This window comes from Peromyscus maniculatus, chromosome 9 (genome assembly GCF_049852395.1).
Source record: "Peromyscus maniculatus bairdii isolate BWxNUB_F1_BW_parent chromosome 9, HU_Pman_BW_mat_3.1, whole genome shotgun sequence".
In the NCBI taxonomy this organism is placed as follows: Eukaryota; Metazoa; Chordata; class Mammalia; order Rodentia; family Cricetidae; genus Peromyscus; species Peromyscus maniculatus.
In genome coordinates, this window is record NC_134860.1 from 71,470,815 (window position 1) to 71,489,822 (window position 19,008).

At 44.3% G+C, this 19,008-nt stretch overlaps 1 protein-coding gene across 1 annotated transcript; it reads right to left on the reverse strand.

The window, feature by feature from the left end:
* Window positions 1-7,885, reverse strand: Nudt15 (nudix hydrolase 15). The gene is made up of 3 exons (XM_006992145.4): window positions 7,676-7,885; window positions 5,661-5,857; window positions 1-2,218 (listed from the first exon to the last, which is right to left on the reverse strand). Exons 1-3 carry the CDS (start codon window positions 7,828-7,830, stop codon window positions 2,058-2,060), a joined length of 513 nt encoding a protein of 170 aa, XP_006992207.3. The 5' UTR covers window positions 7,831-7,885; the 3' UTR covers window positions 1-2,057.
* Window positions 7,886-19,008: the final 11,123 nt, after the last annotated feature.

A 19,008-nucleotide genomic window follows, 5' to 3' on the forward strand; every position in this document is an offset into this window, starting at 1 on the left:
TTTAAAATAAAGAAAGTTTATTGACCACATGAAAATCGAATGCACGTTAACAGAGGCTTCTTACAGACTTACAGAGTGAACAAAAAGTCACCAGTGAGAAAGTCATTATTTTATTCTTTGGCTAATCTCTTCGGTGGCTGACCTGACAGGAAGAAGCTGGCTTCTCTTGCCTTTGCACCTGTTACAGCGCTTGCTCATCACGTGCAAAGCCCTAGGGTCAAAGCAACAACCACCGGAAACTAATGATGCCCCAGGCAGTTGCCAGGCAACTGTTCTGCCACTTAAAAGAGAACGAGGAGGAATGCAGCTCCAATCTTCGCATCAGGGAGGCTCAGGCAGGAGGATCAGAAGTTCAAGGTTATCCTCAGCTACAGACAGTGAGTTGGAAGCCAGCCTGAGACGAGACTGTTAAAAGTGGAAAAAAAAAAAAAGCAGTGATATTTGGATATTATAAAAACAACTCTGGGCTGTACAACAGCCCTCTCCAGCCCTCTGCCAGGGCTGTGCACAGGAGGTGTGGGCAGCGTTCCCCCACCGTCATTTTGTTTATGCTAAGAAATTAACCCATGTGAGCCAGGCCATGGTGGCGCACACCTTTAATCCCAGCACTCGGGAGGCAAATGCAAGTGGATCTCTGAGTTCTAGGCCAGCCTGGTCTACAGAGAAACCATCTCACAAACCAAAAAAAATAAATAAATAAAAAAAAAAATTAACCCATGTGAAACAGGAATGCTGGCGAAAGAATAAATAAGACCCCGAAGTAAAGGACACAGAGCTCATGCGGCGCCTATGCTGCAGAGTGGACTGGCAACAGAGAAAACCTCACAGGAGCTCCCCGGGGGTCTGGGCAGCCGAGTGGGCCAGTGACTGCCTGGTGACAGAAACATCAGCCAGAAACCCCTGCTCTGCCTGACCAAGGGAAGATGAGAGCGCACACTTAATCCAAGGGCTTGGCCTGGACGATCATCAATGGGGGCTGGGTAGAAGCTTCAGCTATTAACATTAGCTAAGCCCGAGGTGATCCTTTATGCCCAGAAGGTGATTTTCCCAAACCCAAAGCCCCCTCTAAAGCCAGAAGCAGCTTCAAATCCAAACCAGCCCCACAGCTGCCACTGCAGACGGGTGCAGCCCCGCGCATGCTGCTCCCGGAGAGGCTTCACTGTTAGAGCACTTCTCACGGCGAAACCTGACAATTTGCTGGGGGCAGGAGGTGAGGGGTGGGGGAGGCAACCAACCAACCAACCTTTGGCCTTGGCGTCCCTGCAAAGATCTTGAGGACTCCTGGGAGATCCCCCCACACACTAGGAGACCCAGTGCACTGCTCTGTGTAATCCCAACATATGAGGACACACAAGATCTCAGGAGGAGAAAGTGGGAAATTCAGATGACTTGGCCTTAGTTGTCTCACATTCAGCCCCGATTCTCTGTCAGAAACCAGGAAAGTACAGCATACCACATGTCATGATCTCTCGAGTTACACGGTCATTTAAAAATTCTTTTCGCCGGGCGGTGGTGGCACACGCCTTTAATCCCAGCACTTGAGAGGCAGAGCCAGGTGGATCTCTGTGAGTTCGAGGCCAGCCTGGGCTACCAAGTGAGTTCCAGGAAAGGCGCAAAGCTACACAAAGAAACCCTGTCTCAAAAAACCAAAAAAAAAAAAAAAAAAAATTCTTTTCAAGTAAGAGGAAAAAGGACATCAACAATCATGATGAATTTTGCAGTGAGCAAATTGCTTCCAAACTTGAACGGCCACATTGAACGGCCACATTTGAGTTGTGACCTCTATTTGAATGAGAACAGTAAGACAAACTCTGTGGCACTCGCCTCCATGCAGCCAACAACAGTAACTTAGAGTAGTACAGATAATTAACCACAAGCTCCTTATCCATCTTACTCAGTGACACAGCCCAGGAAGATTTTCTCAAGGGTTTGAGTTACTTTAGGAGACTGTGAATAAACCAGTGACCACGTGGCTTTGTAGATAAAATGGAGTTATCCTGAAACTCAGAATCTCTCATTCACTAAAGTTTTTTTTTTTTTTTGTTTGTTTTTTTAAATCAAGGAAGTGTCCTAGCTCCTTCGAGGTGCTCTCCCCTATACCCGTCCAGGTGGTTCAGGTCCTCTCTAAATGGGTCGTAGCCTTGCTCTTTTAAACAACGGAGAGCCCAGAAAAGCTGGTCTGATGGAGGAAATTCTTCCCAAGGAATCCACTCCCAACCTAGAAGAGACAAATGATCAGCGCACACAGATGGTAGAGAGCAATGAGCTTTCACTTGGTGAACTGACCTATACTGTATATTCAGAAAAGCATGAGCTGAATTTACAAGTGACCTAGCACTAATCAAAGCAGCAGTGATGTCTAGGGCTAGCTTGGCTGTGCAAATCAAATCTATGTTTTAATGTGAAATACTGGGCTGTTTTGTTTCTTTGTTTTGAGACAGGGTCTCATGCACCAAAGCAGTTAGTCCATACCTGAACTCATGTGAGGTGTCTATTGTTCTCACAGATAAGAAAAGATATCTAACTTAGCCAAGGTCACAGAGAATTGTTAGATCCAAAGTGAACTCCCAAAATGGCAGTGCCACTGACTATGTGCCACTTACAGTCTGGACTCAGCTCAGGCTGGTCTCTGACCAGGGTACACAGAAGGATTGCTGGTACATAAACAAAAGCCTATGCTGTGGAAGAATCTTTGTACACTGTAAGTATGTATTACTCTCATTGGTTAATAAAGAGCCTACAGCTGGGCAGAAGAGATTGGGCAAGAGAGCCAGACTAGGATGCTGAGAAGAAGGGTAGAGTCTTGGGAGTCACAAGCCAGACTTGGAGCAAGCAGGACATACAGAAAATGAGGTAACAAGCCATGAGCCATGTGTTTGAACTTAGATAAGAAATACAAATTTTTAAGTTGTAAGAACTACTTAGTAACAAGCCTAAGCTGTTGGCCAATCATTTATAATTAATATTAAGTCTCTGTGTGGTTATTTGGGAGCTGGCTGGTAGTCCTAACAGAAAAATTCTGCCCAAAAGCCTAAAATCAGCGCTCCTTAAAAACTGGTTCTTAACCATCCTAATGCTGTGACCTTTTAATATAGTTTCTCATGTTGTGGTGACCCCCCAACCATAAAATTATTTTTATTGCTATTTTATAACTGTACTTTTGCTATGAATCCTAATGTAAATACCTATGTTTCCTGATGGTTTTAGGTGACCCTCGTGAAAGGGTTGTTTGACCCCGCAGGTTGAGAACTACTGCTGAAAAGCTTGTGAACAGGGCTTCTGTCTGTCAGGAAGAGCCACTACGTCCCTTATCTGCCCTACAGCTCCACGTGGGGCATCTAGTTCCACATTAAGACATATCAAAGTCCCCAAGCTAGCACGTCCCTTCTCCTTCCCTGCAACATCCCCCCAACTCTAAACTTCCAGGCTATTCCAGCTTACAGGCTCCCTCCCATCACCACCTGTTCTTTAAAACGGTCAAGGCTTTCCCACCTTTGCTGTTCTCTGTGTCCTCCCTCCTACCTCTGGAGATAGCCATGGCAGCTTTCATTTTCTCCAAATAAGCCTTTCTTTCTACCAATGGAGTGATCCAGTTCAGTGGTTGCACTGCATCCTCAAAAGAATACAGTGTTAAGAACCATGACACAAACCCAGGCAGTCTGTATTTTATGTCCCTCAGGATCACACAGTGTAAGAACCATGGCGCAAACCCAGGCAGTCTGTATTTTATGTCCCTCAGGATCTACGTATTTTCACATCTCTACATTTGTCCCTGTCTGTGCTGCTATAACAGGACAGCTTGCACTAAGTGGCTCATACACAGACATTTATTTCATACAGCTCTGCAGGCTGGACGACTATGATTGAGATGCTGGCAAGGTATGATGTCTGGTAGTGGCCCGTTTCCTGGCTCATGGGACAGCCATACTCCCTCTGTATCCTCCTATGTAGGAAGTGGCAAGGCTCTCTCTGGGGTCTCTTTTATGTAAGCACTACTCCCACTTGTAATGGGCTGTTACACTTGACACGCAGTGCTCCACACAGGCTCAGAATGAACAGTGGGTCCCAGCTGCTGCTGCTATTTTGGGAGGCGATGGAAACTTTAGGAGGTGTGGACTGTGTAGAGGAGGTCACTGGGGATATGCCTCAGACAGCTACACCTGGCGCTTCTCAAAAGGTTGCACCTTGCTGTGGAATATTCCTTTACATTGTGTGAATATATGTCACTATGACTGGTTTAATAAACAAGCTGTATGGCCAGTAGTTGAACAAGATAAAGTTAGGAAGGAGAGCCAAACTGAGAATGATGGGATGAGGAAGGGCAGAGTCTGGAGTCCCTAGTCTGATGCAGAGGGAGCAGGAGATGAATGTGCCATGCTAATAAAGGTACCACCACGTGGCAGAGCATAAATAAGGAATATGGGTTAACTTAAAATGTAAGGGCTAATTAGTAATACGTCTGAGCTATTGGCGGAACATTTGTTGTAGTGATATATTGTGTTCCCCAATATATTATGCACCCTAATAAACTTATCTGGGGATCAAAGGACAAAGCCAGCTACTATATTAAACAGAGAGGTCAGGCAATGGTAACACACGCCTTTAATCCTAGCATTCTGGAGGCAGAGATCCATCTGGAGCTCTGTGAGTTCAAGGTCACACTGGAAACAGAGCCAGGCAGTGGTGGTACACACTCTCAATCCCAGGAAGTGATGGCAGGAAGCAGAAAGGTATATAAGGCGTGAGGACCAGGAACTAGATGCTTTAGCAGCAGTTCAACTGAGATCCTCAGGGGTGAGGACTCAGAGGCTTTCAGTCTGAGGGTTCATGGAAACAGGATTGGCTGAGGAGTTGGTAAAGTGAGGTTGGCTGTGGCTTGCTTGTTCTTCTCCTCTGAGCTCTCAGTTTTCACCCCAATATCTGGCTCCAGGTTTTGTTTTGTTTTAATAAGACTGTTTAGCAATCTGTGTTACAATTTGTGATTCATCTTAAGCCTCAGAGTGGTTATTTGGGACCACACAGTCGGGACAGGAAGCTTCCACCTACAACACCTGGCCCTACTCAGAAGGCTGCCCCTGGCCCTTCTCCCACTGCTTCTCTGCTGTGGGGTTGGGAGGTGAGAAGGCCTCTACTATAGCTCCTCCTTGATAGTCCACCTCACGAAGGGCCCAGAATCCACAAAGCCCAGGACCATGGGCTAAAACCTAGGAAATCAGAGCTAAGGAAATCTTCTTCCCTTTATGTTGTTACTGTTTTTTGTCACAGCAATGCAAAAGCTAAGCTTTGTCCTCATAACCTAACCATGTCCCAAACACACATCTTCTGTTACCATCACCTTGAGGATTAGAATTTCAACACGGGGGTTTTCGTTTTTTATTTTCTTGTCTTTTTTTTGGAGACTGTATCTTTCTATGTAGCTCTAGCTAGCTTGGAACTTGCTACATATTCCAGGCTGGCCTCAAACTCACAGAGATCTGTCTGCCTCTGCCTCCCGAGTGCTGGGGTTAAAGGCATGGGCCACCACTGCTAGCTCCAATACAAGGATTTTTGGAGGGGCGAAGAACAGAAATCTGAGAATCCAATTCTCTTCACACAGCAATGGTATGCCTAATGATATAGTTCTTTGAAGAAAAACACATTATTATATATGATTCTCTTACTCTCATTTTTTTCAGGTTCCATATTCTTTGGCTCTGAATCATGAGCCATGTCCACCTCTCCTTTCATTAATATGGTGACATAATGGTAATTCTCCTTCTCAACAAAAGAATTGACCACGGAGGCAAAGCGCACGTTTTTCAGGTGTAGCGCAGCCTCTTCCCAGGTTTCCCTCTGAGCGCACTCTTCCCAGGTCTCACTGGAAAAAGAAACACAGCCTGGTCAGTGTACACATAACAAGAGACTCTTGGCTGGAAGGCTGTAGTATAAAATAAAAGCAACAGTAATTAGTTTATGCTTTAAAATGATTTTTAAAAAACCCTCTGCCTTGACATCCTGCATATTGTATATTTAGTGAATCGAAGGCCTAAAGAGCTTTATATTGGACAAAAATCATCATTTAACCACTAGCATTAATATTCAGGCCTGGAGACAGACCTAGGCAGCTAGGGGACAGTTTAGTGTGCCTGGTAAGAAGCCAGGCTTTTAAGATAGCTGTACCCAAGCTGGAACATGAAGTTATACTTTCTATCTTAAATAGAAAAGGGAAACATTAAATTTCTCGTGGGGTTGTTTCAAAAGTGCATTAAATGCCTTCCCTAGGCTTCAGAATCTCAGTTGAAGCCTCAAAATTGAGGCCATTAGGCAACACAGGAAGCCAAGAGCTCAGTTCAGGAGCTTGCTGCAGTAGGCCAGAACAGTGTGTTCCCAGGTCACACAGGAAGTACAGGCTACCCTCAAGAGGAAAGACGCTGTGCATTTTCAGCATGGTAGGAGTGTTTCCCTTCCTTACGATGGAGAGCTAGCGAGAGGCACCTCCAATGACTCAGCCATGCCACAATCGCCAACCCTCAGGAAGCTGAGGCAGGAGGTCTGTCGGAAGTCCAGGCCACCCTGGGCCACAGTGAGTTCCAGGCCAGCATGGGCCAGAATAAGACTTTGTCTCAATAACAGATAAACAACAATGAGACTCCCAAACACAAAATCGAACAGGAGAAGAATCAGTCATTGACACATTGAGCTGCCGAACTTCACGAGGCTTGCCAAGTGCGCTGCCTCAGAGCAGGCATCCTGGGGCAGAGCTCACAGGTAAACGTGACTGCACCGGAACACAGAGACTGGGAATTCCACAGTGTGAATTTGGAGTGAGGAGACCATCCGGCATAGGTCCCCGGGGCTGAGATAGAAAAGGGCAGCCATGAACAAGCTGCATTTCATCCTGGAATGCATGTTCCCTTTGGACCAAGCAGATGCCACACGAGAATGCCGGGGTCTAGTGTGGTGGCGCACGCCTTTCGCAGGAAGGAGACAGGCAGATCTCTGTGAATTCCAGGCCAGCAGGGGCTACATAGTGAGATCCCCGTCTCTTTAAAAAAAAAAAAATTAAATCTATTAGATAATATTTACAGATAATAGGAAGTCTAGGATTTCCTTTTAAACAGTCTAGAAAATCAAGCACGGTACATGCTGGGTAGAAGGAGGAGACGCAGGAGGACGTGAGGATCCACCTTGCAAGTGTTTTATATTACTATACATTACCAAAGGAAACCACACTGGATCCTGAGGATTTAGATACTTTTATCTGCTACATTAGTCACACTCTAATAAAACACACTTATGAGCACAGGGCCAGGGTTTCTTCGCGTTGTGTAGCAACTGACTTAGCTACTCTTCCCACTTTGTGGGTCACAGGGGAGAAGGCAACGCGGCCAGAAATTAAATAAATCGAAATCTCATGGGGCAAATGAAATCTCAGTTTTTCATAAGCATCCTCTTTCTCTGTAAGCACTAAGCAACACAGACGACAGCCACCTGCAGCCAGGGCAGGACAGATGGAGGACAGGGGAGCCGAGGAGCTCGGCACAGCGCCCCCTCCCGGCGGGAGCCCAGAAGACCCCGGAGCCGTAGGGGACACACGGAACGCAAGTGCGCACTGACGCGCGTGACACGGACGCATTTGTCGTGGGGACTGGTGCTACTCTCACAACTTCCGTCTTCCCGAGGTCGACCTGCTCACCCGAATTCCAAATGGCCCCCAGGAAGCTGGAAACTGCCGGCTCCAAACGACCCTTTCCTCTTCCCCAGAAGGACGCAGCGAGGATGCTCGCAGCTCACCACCACCACGCCGACCCCCACTCCGGGGCGCCGCCTCGGCTCCGCGTTGGCGGTCATAGCTCCTGGCTGCCCCGGAAGTGATGTTGCCTGCTCCGCATCCGCTTCCAGGCTGTATGGGAGCCCGGAATGTCGCTTCTGTTGAGTGTGCTCTGTCTCAGACCCCGGGTGTCTGCTGGTAGATGGGTCGAGTAGAAACAACCCATAAAAAATAACTGATGTAAGAGTATTCAAACGTGATTCGGAGAAGTAAATAACACGAATAAATTCAGCTAAGACAAATTATGTATTTTAGAGAAAAACACTTATAGCAGATAAAAATATGCACCAGGGCCGGGCGGTGGTGGCGCACGCCTTTAATCCCAGCACTCGGGAGGCAGAGCCAGGCGGATCTCTGTGAGTTCGAGGCCAGCCTGGTCTAGAGAGTGAGTTCCAGGAAAGGTGCAAAGAGAAACCCTGTCTCGAAGCCTCCCGCAGCCCCCTACCCCAATTCACCAATTAAAAGTGAAATTCGAAAGGAAAACCTCTTGGGGGAAATCAGCTGTAACTAAACAGATTTGACATTTTACATCTCTGGGTGGGTGGGTTTATTTTAAAAGTATTAATTTGTTTCTACTAAAGTAATATGTGCATAAATTTAGAAACTCAGTGGTACAAAAACTCCCAACAAGAACACTGTCTCCTTTAGTCCTGCTTCCAGAGACAGGTTTAACTCTTTGAAGTGTTAGTTTTTATATTTGCACACATATTTCTAAGTGTATCATATTTTATATACTAAGTAATCCATTAGAAAATTACAATATCAACTAGGTATGCTTAGCAAAGTCCTAAGTTTCGTCAATCAACGAATGTGCAAATGAATTGAATAAGACAATTTAAAAGAAGAGACAGGAATAATCACTATTTTGAAAAGTGTTGGGTATCACCATCAGGGCATTGCACATCAAAACTACTTTGAGAAACCACCTCATTCCCATCAGAATGGCTGTCATCAAGAGAGCTGACAATAAATGTTAGAGGGGTTGTGGAGAGAGGGGAACCCTTATTCACTGTTGGTGGGGGTGCAAACTAATACAGACATGATGGGGAAACGCTTGGCTGTTACTCAAAAAGTTAAATATAGACTTACTGTACAACCAGGCTGTTTCAGACATGGATATATACCCAGAGAATTTCATACCCTATCATAGAGATATCTGTATCCCCGTTTTTATTGCTTCTTTGTGCTCTATAACAAGGGAATGGAACCACCCTAGTTTTCCATCAATAAATGAATAAATAATGAAAGTTTGGTACATATATAACATGGAATTCCATTCAACTCTAAAGAAAAATGAAATTTAAAAATTTGCAGAAAAAAATAGAAGGACTTGGAATATATAATGTTAAGCAAGGTCACACACTCTCAGAAAGAAAAAAAACACTGCCTGTTCTTCCTCATATGTGCACTGTAGCCTATAATAGAAATGTATACATGTAAACAAATGTATATGGAGGCACAGTAAAACATATAGAAAGGGTAAATGTAAGGGTGACGAGGAAGGACTGAATGAAGAAGATAAAGGACACTTAAGTTATAAAAGAGGAAATAAGTCTAATTGCTTTTCTGGTTATACTCTGCCATGATTTTTCAGGGTTTTGGTGATGGATAAGTACATTTGATGGTGAAAGTGTAAAATCCCGTGTGAAACTCCACAGCTTCAGAATTGCTACTCTTACAGTATAGAAGCTCATTGAGCTGTATACCCTGGGGTCTGGTTAATTAATGTTGGTGGGAATGCTTCTTAAGATGTCACAGATGTGTGAGATTTATACTGTGGTGCACTGAACACTGTAACATGCTAGAAAGACCTTTACAGTGTTCAGTGCACCACAGTATAAATGTCACACATATAAACACCATAAGATCTAAAGGATGGGTGGGAGTGCCTGGAAACACTGTCCTCTGACTGTGACAGGGCTATGCAATCATGTACTCACAGCAGCTGTGGTTACCCACAGAAGACCTGTATAAGATGGGGCCTGTCAGTATCCTACCATGGATGAGGGAGAGGCTCCACCCCTTTCTGGGGAGCTGTTGGAAGTTCATGGTTGCTAGGGGACGAGAAGGTCATTTTCCTCAATGGTATAACCATTGATAAATTGCCTGTGCTCCAGTAAATAGCTCCTCGCCATTATCACAAGCAACTTGTGGTGGTTAGTCTTAACGGTCAACTTAATGAGATCTAGAATCACCTGGGAGTTGAGCCTCTGAGCGTGCCTGTAGGGGTTTCCTTGATTAGGTTGATGGAGGTAGGAATACCCATCTACTGTGGAAGCCACTATTCTCTAGGATGGGATCCTGGAATGTATAAGATGGAGTGAGTGAGCTGAGCACAAGCATTCATTTCGGATGACCCTTGGAAACACTGTAGTCAGTGAGAGACACAGACACTCACTGCTCCGTCTCAGAAAGACAGTCTCCACTGCAGAACACAAAAAGAAAACACTTCACTAAGGAAACAGATGAACAAAGGGAGCTAAGAAGGAATTCATCATACCAACATACTAAACCAGCAAAACTCTATCACTTGTGACAGAGGAAAAAAATAACAAACCTAATCCAACAGCCTAGAAAACAACTAACATGAAGTAGAATTAGCAAAATGTTCTCAATAATAACCCTAAATATAACTGTTCTTGGCACTCCAAATAAAGATGCAGACTGGTTACTTGAAAAAAAAAAAAGGATCCAAATCTCTGCTATTTCTAAGATATTTTCTTCGCTGGCAGAGATACTTAGTCAATTCAGAAAGCAAGTGGATGCTGAAAAGAAGCTGGCTTATCAATTCTGATAACTGATAAAGTGGCTTTTAAATTGAAATTATATAAAGAAGGTCATTGCATGCTAATGAAGGAACTAATTCATCAAGAATACACAATTGTAAATATGTATGCTAAATGGTAGGGATACTGATTTTATAAAACAAAGACAAACAAAGAAAAAAAGCAATCACTAAAGACTTTAAGGACAGGTCTTGATACTAATAGCACCAGTAATAACTAGTAATAATAGTTGACATCAACATCCTACCCTTCTCAGCAGATAGGTCATCCAGACTAAAAATAAATAAGGAAACCTCAGAGTTAGTCTGCACCAAAGACCAGATGAATTTAACTGATATCTACAGAATATTCCAGCTAGCACCTTCAAGACTTTTTACTCTTCCATGGAGCTTTCTCTAAAACAGCACAGTTTAGCCCATGAAGCAAATGCTTACTAATGCAGAAAAGCCCATTGAGACAGTTTCTTGCATCTGGACACAGCATAGGGAAATAAAATGAGAAATCAATAACAACAAAACAAAACCAAAAATAAACAACAACAAACCCAGAAAGTTTGAAACCATTTGGGGATTGAACAATACACTCTTTTCAAAATTCAAGTTTTATTTATTTATTTTTTTATTTTCTCTGTGTGAATATTTTGCCTCTATGTATGTATGGGCATTACATGTGTGCTGGTGACCACAGAGGACAGAAGAGGGCATCAGATACCCTGGAACTGGAGTTTTCAGCAATAGAGAGCCACTGTATAGGTGCTGAACCTCGAGCTGTCTCTCCAGCTCCACACAATATACTCCGGAATGACCCATGAGATCTTTAAAGACTCAAGGGGGCTATTGAAAAAAATCTCAGAATCAAATGAAATGAAATGAAAACTTACTAGTACCTCTGAGACACAGCCAAGGCAATTAGGAGAGAAAATTATACACATTCATGTTTTTTGTTTTGTTTTAAACTAATCAGGCCTGGGAAGATGCCTCTCTGGATAGAATTTCTTGTGCTCAGGCCTGATGATTTCAGTTTGATCCCTGGGTCCCACAAAGCGACAGAAGCAATCCAACTCCTGAGTGTTGACCTTTGGCCTCCACACGCATGTCATGTCATACTCATGTCTATAACACACACATACACACACACACACACACACACACACACACACACACCACACACACACACACACACACAGATCACAAATAAATAATCTAATCATGTAACTCAAGGTTTTAGAAAGAATAATCAAAACTTCAAAGCAGCAGATAAAGTCATAAACTGTCCAGGCTCTGGTGGCACAAGCCTCTAATCCCAGAACTGGGGAGGCAGAGGCAGGCGGTCGATCTCCAAGTTCGAGGCCAGCCTGGTCTACAGAGTTGAGTTTCAGGACAGCCAGGGCTGTTACACAGAGAAACCCTATCTCAAAAAAATAAAACATAATAAATAAACAAATAAATAAAATTTTAAAAAGTTTAAAAGGGAGGACATAAACTGGGAGAGAAATTAATAAAATGAAAACTAAAACAAAACACAATATAAAGAATAGAAAGCCGGGCGGTGGTGGTGCACGCCTTTAATCCCAGCACTCGGGAGGCAGAGGCAAGCGGATCTCTGTGAGTTCGAGGCCAGCCTGGGCTACCAAGTGAGTTCCAGGAAAGGCACAAAGCTACACAGAGAAACCCTGTCTTGAAAAACCAAAAAAAAAAAAAAAAAAAAAAAAAGAATCGAAACAACTTCAACACATTCTTTTCTTTCTTTCTTTCTTTTTTTTTTTTTCAAGACAGGGTTTCTCTGTGTGGCTTTGTGCCTTTCCAGGCTGGACTTGAACTCACGGAGATGTGCCTGCCTCTGCCTGGATTAAAAGCATTGCCACCATTGCCCGCCTCTTCAACCCATTCTTAACAAGCAATGAGACTGATGCAGTCATAGTTTCCAAACTATGAGACTCCTAGGACTGGGTGCACTCTGCTTAGATCTACCAAATCTCTAAGGAATAGCTAACGCTAATGCCCCTGAAGTATTCCACATGGTAGAAAGGAAAGAATAATACTACACTTATCCTATGTAGTCAGTGTTGCTATGACAACAAATCCAGGCACAGACAAGGTCATATGGTCATTCTATTTTGAGCTTTTGAGGAACCTCCATACAGATTCCCAGGGAGAATGTGGCAGTTTTCATTCTCACTGGCAATGTGTAAGCATTCCTGTTCCCCCACATCCCTGCTGGTATTTTGTCATTGGATTTATTGAAGATAGTGTCTGACCAGGGTGAGACAGAATCTCAAAACAATTTTAATTCACATTTTCCTGGTGGCTAATAATGTTGGAACACTTTTTCAAGTAGTTATTGGCCATTCACCTTTATTCGTTTTAGGACTATTCTGGTCATTTAGAATGGTCTGTTTCTCTCCCCATGATCTTGAATGCTGACATTAACCCTTAACAAGCGCCAGAACAATGTCTGTCAAATCCAGGTCTCTGCTCTCTTGCTCATCCTTAAATCTGGTAAATTCTTGTAGTGATCGAGCAAAGGGAAGAGCTAGTGCTTGGTGTTGTGTAATAAAGTAAAATAGCGCCTGTTAACACATGCTCCTTACCATCTGCTCAGAACCATTGCTTCTATGGGCTTGTGCTGTCTCCACCTGCTCATCCTCTGGGCTGTCTGCACAGACCTAAGGACATTTGTACACCCACTTTTCTGGGCTTCCCCAGCCCTTCTGTAGTAGGTATGGACACTGGGACTAAAAGTTGCTTCCAACTAGAGAATGCAACAGTCTGTAACTGTCCTGGAAGAAATGATGATGGTGCACACGTGCGCATGTGTGGACAATGTCCATCTTCCGTCTTGCTAAGGCTAGCTCTCTCTTGTTTCTGCTGCTGAACTGTGTGCTCCAGGTTAGCTTCCCTGTGAACTTCTGGACAGTTCTTCTATCTCTATCTCCCATCTTGCTATAGGACCCCTGAGGTCACAAACTTAGGCTACCATATGCAGCTACCACATGGGTGCTGGAGATGGAATTTGCGCCACCAGACTTGTGCAACTAGTGCTTTTCCTGACCGAGCCTTCTCCCCTGAAAGAATAAAGATTTTCTAAAGAGACACAGATACCCCTTCCTTTGGCTATCAAACTATTAAATAACTAAACCCACAGGAATTGGAACTTCCCTTGGAATCTTATGCCAGAAGGAAAAGAAATAGCCCTAGAGCCAACCAGAGCAGGAACTTGTCTCCTGGAAAGAGGTCACACAGTTCTGACAATTGTTCAGACCATCTTACAGAAGAGACTGGTGCCCAGACAGTGATGAGTGGGACCACAACTTAACCAGGTTGCTTTGGGCATTTCTTTGCCCTCTGTTTAAACCTAAGCCTCATGTCTGGAGCCTGAAGATGAACTTGGACCTCTTCATTCCTCTTCTAGTGTGTCCACATTGAATATATCTTTTTTTTTTCTGCTCTTCACAGTTGTACTTGGTTTCTTGTTCTTCCCTACACGCAAGGGATTTTGTGACCTTGGCTGTCCATCCAATGCTCCTTGTTCTAGATTCTCAAATCTCTGTAGGGTAGCTCACCCTTTGTCCTGGATACAACAGCCCCTGGGAAAACACAACACATGGCTCCTTCTCAAGGGACTACCACCAAATATCTTGTTTCCTTCCGTATTCTCCTCTCACTGTCCACTCTAGAGGTGGGATAATGGGAACAGTGAGCCCAAGGCAGAAGGGTAAATGTATTATCAGACCAGAACGGGCACGAAGGTTTCAGTAAAGAATGTATGCTGTGGACAGAGACACAGAGGGTGGAGGGGGAGGGGAGAGGGGGAGAGTATGAATTGCTTCTTTGAGGGGCAATGGGATCCTATTAGGATAGCGAATTTAACTAGTCATATCATATGGGCCATTTGTGTGAGAGCAGATTTTAATAGATAAGAGGTGCCCAACTGTCTACATTGTTAGATAGTAAATGATTTATACCATTATCCGTTCTGAGACTGGTCCTTTAAGGTAAGATGTCAGGGGTTCATCAGAAATTAGCCTACGTTTGTTTAAATTCTGGAACTTCTTTGGAGTTGAAAAGGGATGTTTTGGGGCTGGTTAGCATTGCTGACCTGTTATGAGGTCATAGTATCATCAGGCAAATGGCTCAAGCCATATCTGGGGAGGGGAAAGACAGTGATTATTGTAAGAGATTAAAGACAGGACTGTGGGACATTCTTGGAGGCTGAGAGGTCCTCGGTGGGAGACAGGTGCTGGAGTTGATGGTTGCTGTCCCCGGAGAGTAACATTTGGAGCTTAATACCCTCTAATCACAACCCGTAAAATAACAATTGTAACAGAAGGTTAAGCAAGCAGGGGCCAGAGATACAGAGATGCACTTTTTAAAAAGCAAGAAAGGGCCTGTAGGAGCTAATCAGTCTTCTAGACCCAACTTGACGGGATGTCTAGGAGCCATCCCACCCAGAGCGCTGCAGTAAACTTTGATTTAGGCTCTTGGGGCTTGGGGTTATTTTGAGATATTTTTTTCTTTCCACCTTTCCGTGAGTCCTGCTCTAGCAGCACAGATGTCACTAAAGGAACTCGTGTGCCTCCTGCTCCTGCATTCAGGCTGTCTGGGAACCTGCAGTATTAGAAGGTTACTCCTGCTAGGGAGCTAGGACTGTGTTGTTGTGCCTCTATAGATGTCGCTGTGACCTTCCAGACGTTGTGCAAGAGAGATATTTCTGATATTCCCGTAAGTCAAAGGAGTCCTCTGAGACTAGCCTAGCCTAATGATGCCTATTGCAAGCACAGGTTGTTTGCGGCTAGCACTCCAAAACGGGAATTTCAGACAATCCTGGAATTTTTTTTTTTTTTTTTTTTTTTTTGTGACGTGGAGGGCTTGGAGGTAAGAGTGCCTTTTTTAGAAAGGATCCCAAACCGTGAAGATGCCAGAAGATGGGAAACCTGGGCATCCAGCCTGGCAGTCCTATCCCTTGTTTGCAAAGACTAAAAGTTGGAGCCACATAGAAAGTTGCGGCGTGCCCTCATAAGGTTACTAATCCAGTCATAAAAAGTGGCCTGTCAATAGGCTGCTGAAGTCGGCAGTAATAGAAGGGTCTGAGTGAGGGGCCTCGTAGATGGAATCCTTTCGGCCTCATACCGGGAAAGTATTCAGCTATGCACAGAGTTTGCTCGAAGGTGGGGGAGTTGTGAGGGATTTGGTAAGCCAGGTTTTGAAAGACCAGAGATGAAGGGGAAAAGTGAGGTCCCACTGAATGACAAAAGTCGTATTCATCGGAATGCCAGTGGCCGCTCCTGGTCCTTAGTGGTTATGCGAGTGCTGTTTGAAGGCAAAAAGGAGGACTGGGGAGATGCTCAGTGGGAAAAAAAATCTTGTTTTGCAAACATTAACATTGGTACCCTGCTGTCACTGCTCTAGAGGCGGTGGGACCTGGGAATGGAACCCATAGATGAGGTGGACTCAAGTCTCCTGCCACAGCCAACTGTATTCAGAGCATCAATTTATACTCTGAGGGTTAAGAAGAGTCACATAAGTAAAGGGTACAGTCACAAGGACAAGCTGCATGTGACTGGCAAGCCGCAGATGGCAAAAACATGTTTTTCTGTAGAGGCATAAAACATCGGATTACGTAACAGCAGCAGGCAGTAGTGAGTACATTACACCTGGGAGGAGCATGAACTACATCCCAAGAACAATTCCTTTTTTTTAGAAACTGAGGTCATAAGACTCGCCTTGTTTTCTCACAGTCACTCAGACTTCTCACAGGACTCCATTCTTGGGTTGTGTTCCGACACCTCACGGTGGTGGCTTGAACAAGAATGGCCCCCATAGGCTCATATATTTGAGTGCTTTAGTCACTGGGGAATAAAACTCTTTGAAAGGATTAGAAGGATTAGGAGGTATTGTGGGATTCCAATAAGGAGAATCCTTGTTGGAGGAAGTGTATCACTAGGGGTGGGCTTTGAGGTTTCAAAAGCCAATGCCAGACACACACACACACACACACACACACACACACACACACACACACACACACACACTCCCCACCTGCCCCCTGCCTGTGGATCAGGATGTAGCTCTCAGCTACTGCTCCAGTGCCATAAATACCACCCATGCTCCCTGCCGGGATGATCACGGACTAAGCCTCTGAAACTGCAAGTCCCCAGTTAAATGCTTTCCTTTATAGGAGTTGCCTTGGTCATGGTATCTCTTCACAGCTATAAGCAGTAACTAAGACACCCAACATAGGTTTTCTTAATGACTGACATTCAGGTGGAGTAGAATATGAATCTCAATGTACTTTTGATTTGCATTTTTCTGATAGTTTGTGAAATTGAATGTTAATTTTAATATGTATATTGAACACTTGCGTTTCTTTTTTAAGAACTATCTGCTTATTTTACCAGCCCTCTTTCTGATTGGATTGCTCCATTTCTTATTGTTTAGGTTTGAATTCCCTATATAGACTAGATACTAATCACCTGTCAGAGATATGCCTAGGAAAGAGGGTGGAGGTGTAGAAGTGACCTAAGGCCCTTCAAGAAGCTTAGGAGATTGTGGATGGATCCCAGACATTGGACATTTTGTTATTTACACTGTTTGGGAGTTTGGCTTTGCTTTGATCTGATTGTGACTGTGCCCTGGTTCTTCCCTCTTGAAGTAAGAAAGTATTTAACTTAATTTTGATTTTTACAGAAGCCCACAGTAGAGATTTTGAACTTTTAAAAAAGATTTTGAATTTTTTAAAGAGACCGAAAAAGGGACTAAATTTTTAGTGTCTTCAAATTTGTAACGACTGTGGGACTTTTAAAGTTATTTATGTTTTTAATGTGAGATCTTGGTGGTGGATGAGAAAGGAAATGTTGTGGCTTAACAGTGATATGTTTGTATGTCAAGTTGACAAGGGATCAATTGTACTGTATTGTTTTACGTCAACTTGACACAGCTAAAGTCATCTGAGAGGAGGGAACCTCAATTAAGAAAATGCCTCCATAAGACCAGGCTGTAGGCAAGCCTGTAGGGCAGTGGTTCTCAACCTTCTTAGTCCTGTGACTATTTAATACAGTTCATGTTGTGGTGACCCCCAACCACAAAATTATTTTTGTTGCTACTTCATAACTGTAGTTTTGCTACTGTTATGAATTGTAGTGTAAATATCTGATATGCAGGATATCTGATATATGACCCCTATGAAAGGGCCATGCTACCCTGGAAGGGGTTGAGAGCCCCAGATTGGAAACCACTGATGTAAGCCATTTTCTTAATTAGTGATTGATGTGGGAGGCCCTAGCCCATTTGTGGGTTGTACCTTCCCTGGGCTAGAGGCTGAGAAACGCCATGATGAGCAAGGCAGTAAGCAGCACCCCTTCATGGCCTCCACATCAGCTCCTGCCTCCAGGTTCCTGCCCTGCTTGAGTTCTTGTCCTGACTTCCTTCGGTGAAGAAGAGTGATATGGAAGTGTGAGCCAAACAAACCCTTTCCTCCCCAACTTGCTTTTCAGTTATATGTTTCATTGCAGCAATCAAAACCCTCAGACTAGTTGTGACAATTGCTGTGATTGCTGTGACAATCCTGACCTTGTTGTTTGAGGGAGGATTGGGGAGGACTTCGGAATTTTCAAGAAAAGCCACTGAGTGTCGAGAGCTCAGTGAGCTGTTCTGTAGTGAGCTTGGAAGATAAGAATGTTGAGGGCAGTGCAGAAGACGGAGGCCTGGCTTGTGAAGTTTCAGAGGGAAGCAAAGACTCTATTGCACCTTAAGATTCTGTGGTTCTGGTTAGCTGAGGCTGAAGAATCAGTTGTGATTAACAAGCTATCAGAACTACTAAAGTGAAACCTCTCAATGCTGGTCAGCTGGAGCTAAGAAATTAGCGGTCATTAAGAAGAGAGCAGCATTGTGGAGGTGAAATCCTTGGGAAAGTGTTTCCTGAGAGTCAGCACACAGGAGATGTGTTCCAGACATGGACAAGATTGTCCCTTGCACTGGGAGTTGAACTTGGTAGTGTCAGAGTCACCCAGGTGGTACTGGTTTTGAAGGCATGAAGGGGTCATGGAGAGCAGCTGAGGCTTGGGACTGTGAGAGGCCAGGAGAGATCACTGGTGAAGGTGCAGCCTCAGTGGCAGTTGAAGACCCAGGACTGAAGGGGTCATGCAGAGAAATTGAGGCTTGGCACCATGAGGAGAGCCTTTTCACCTGTTGGTGAAAGTGCAGCAGAAGACCTCAGCATTTTGGAGATGCCAGTACCATGAGATGACCACCAAGGACAGCAGCAGAGGGGAGTGAAGCCTGTGGAGAACTGCAGAATTTCAGGCCTTCTGGGACTTTGATCCGTTTGGAGTTGGTCTTTGTATGTGGTCAGAGGTTGGGATCTAGTTTCATTGTTTTCCATGGCGATCCAGTTTTGCCATCAGTATTTGTTGAA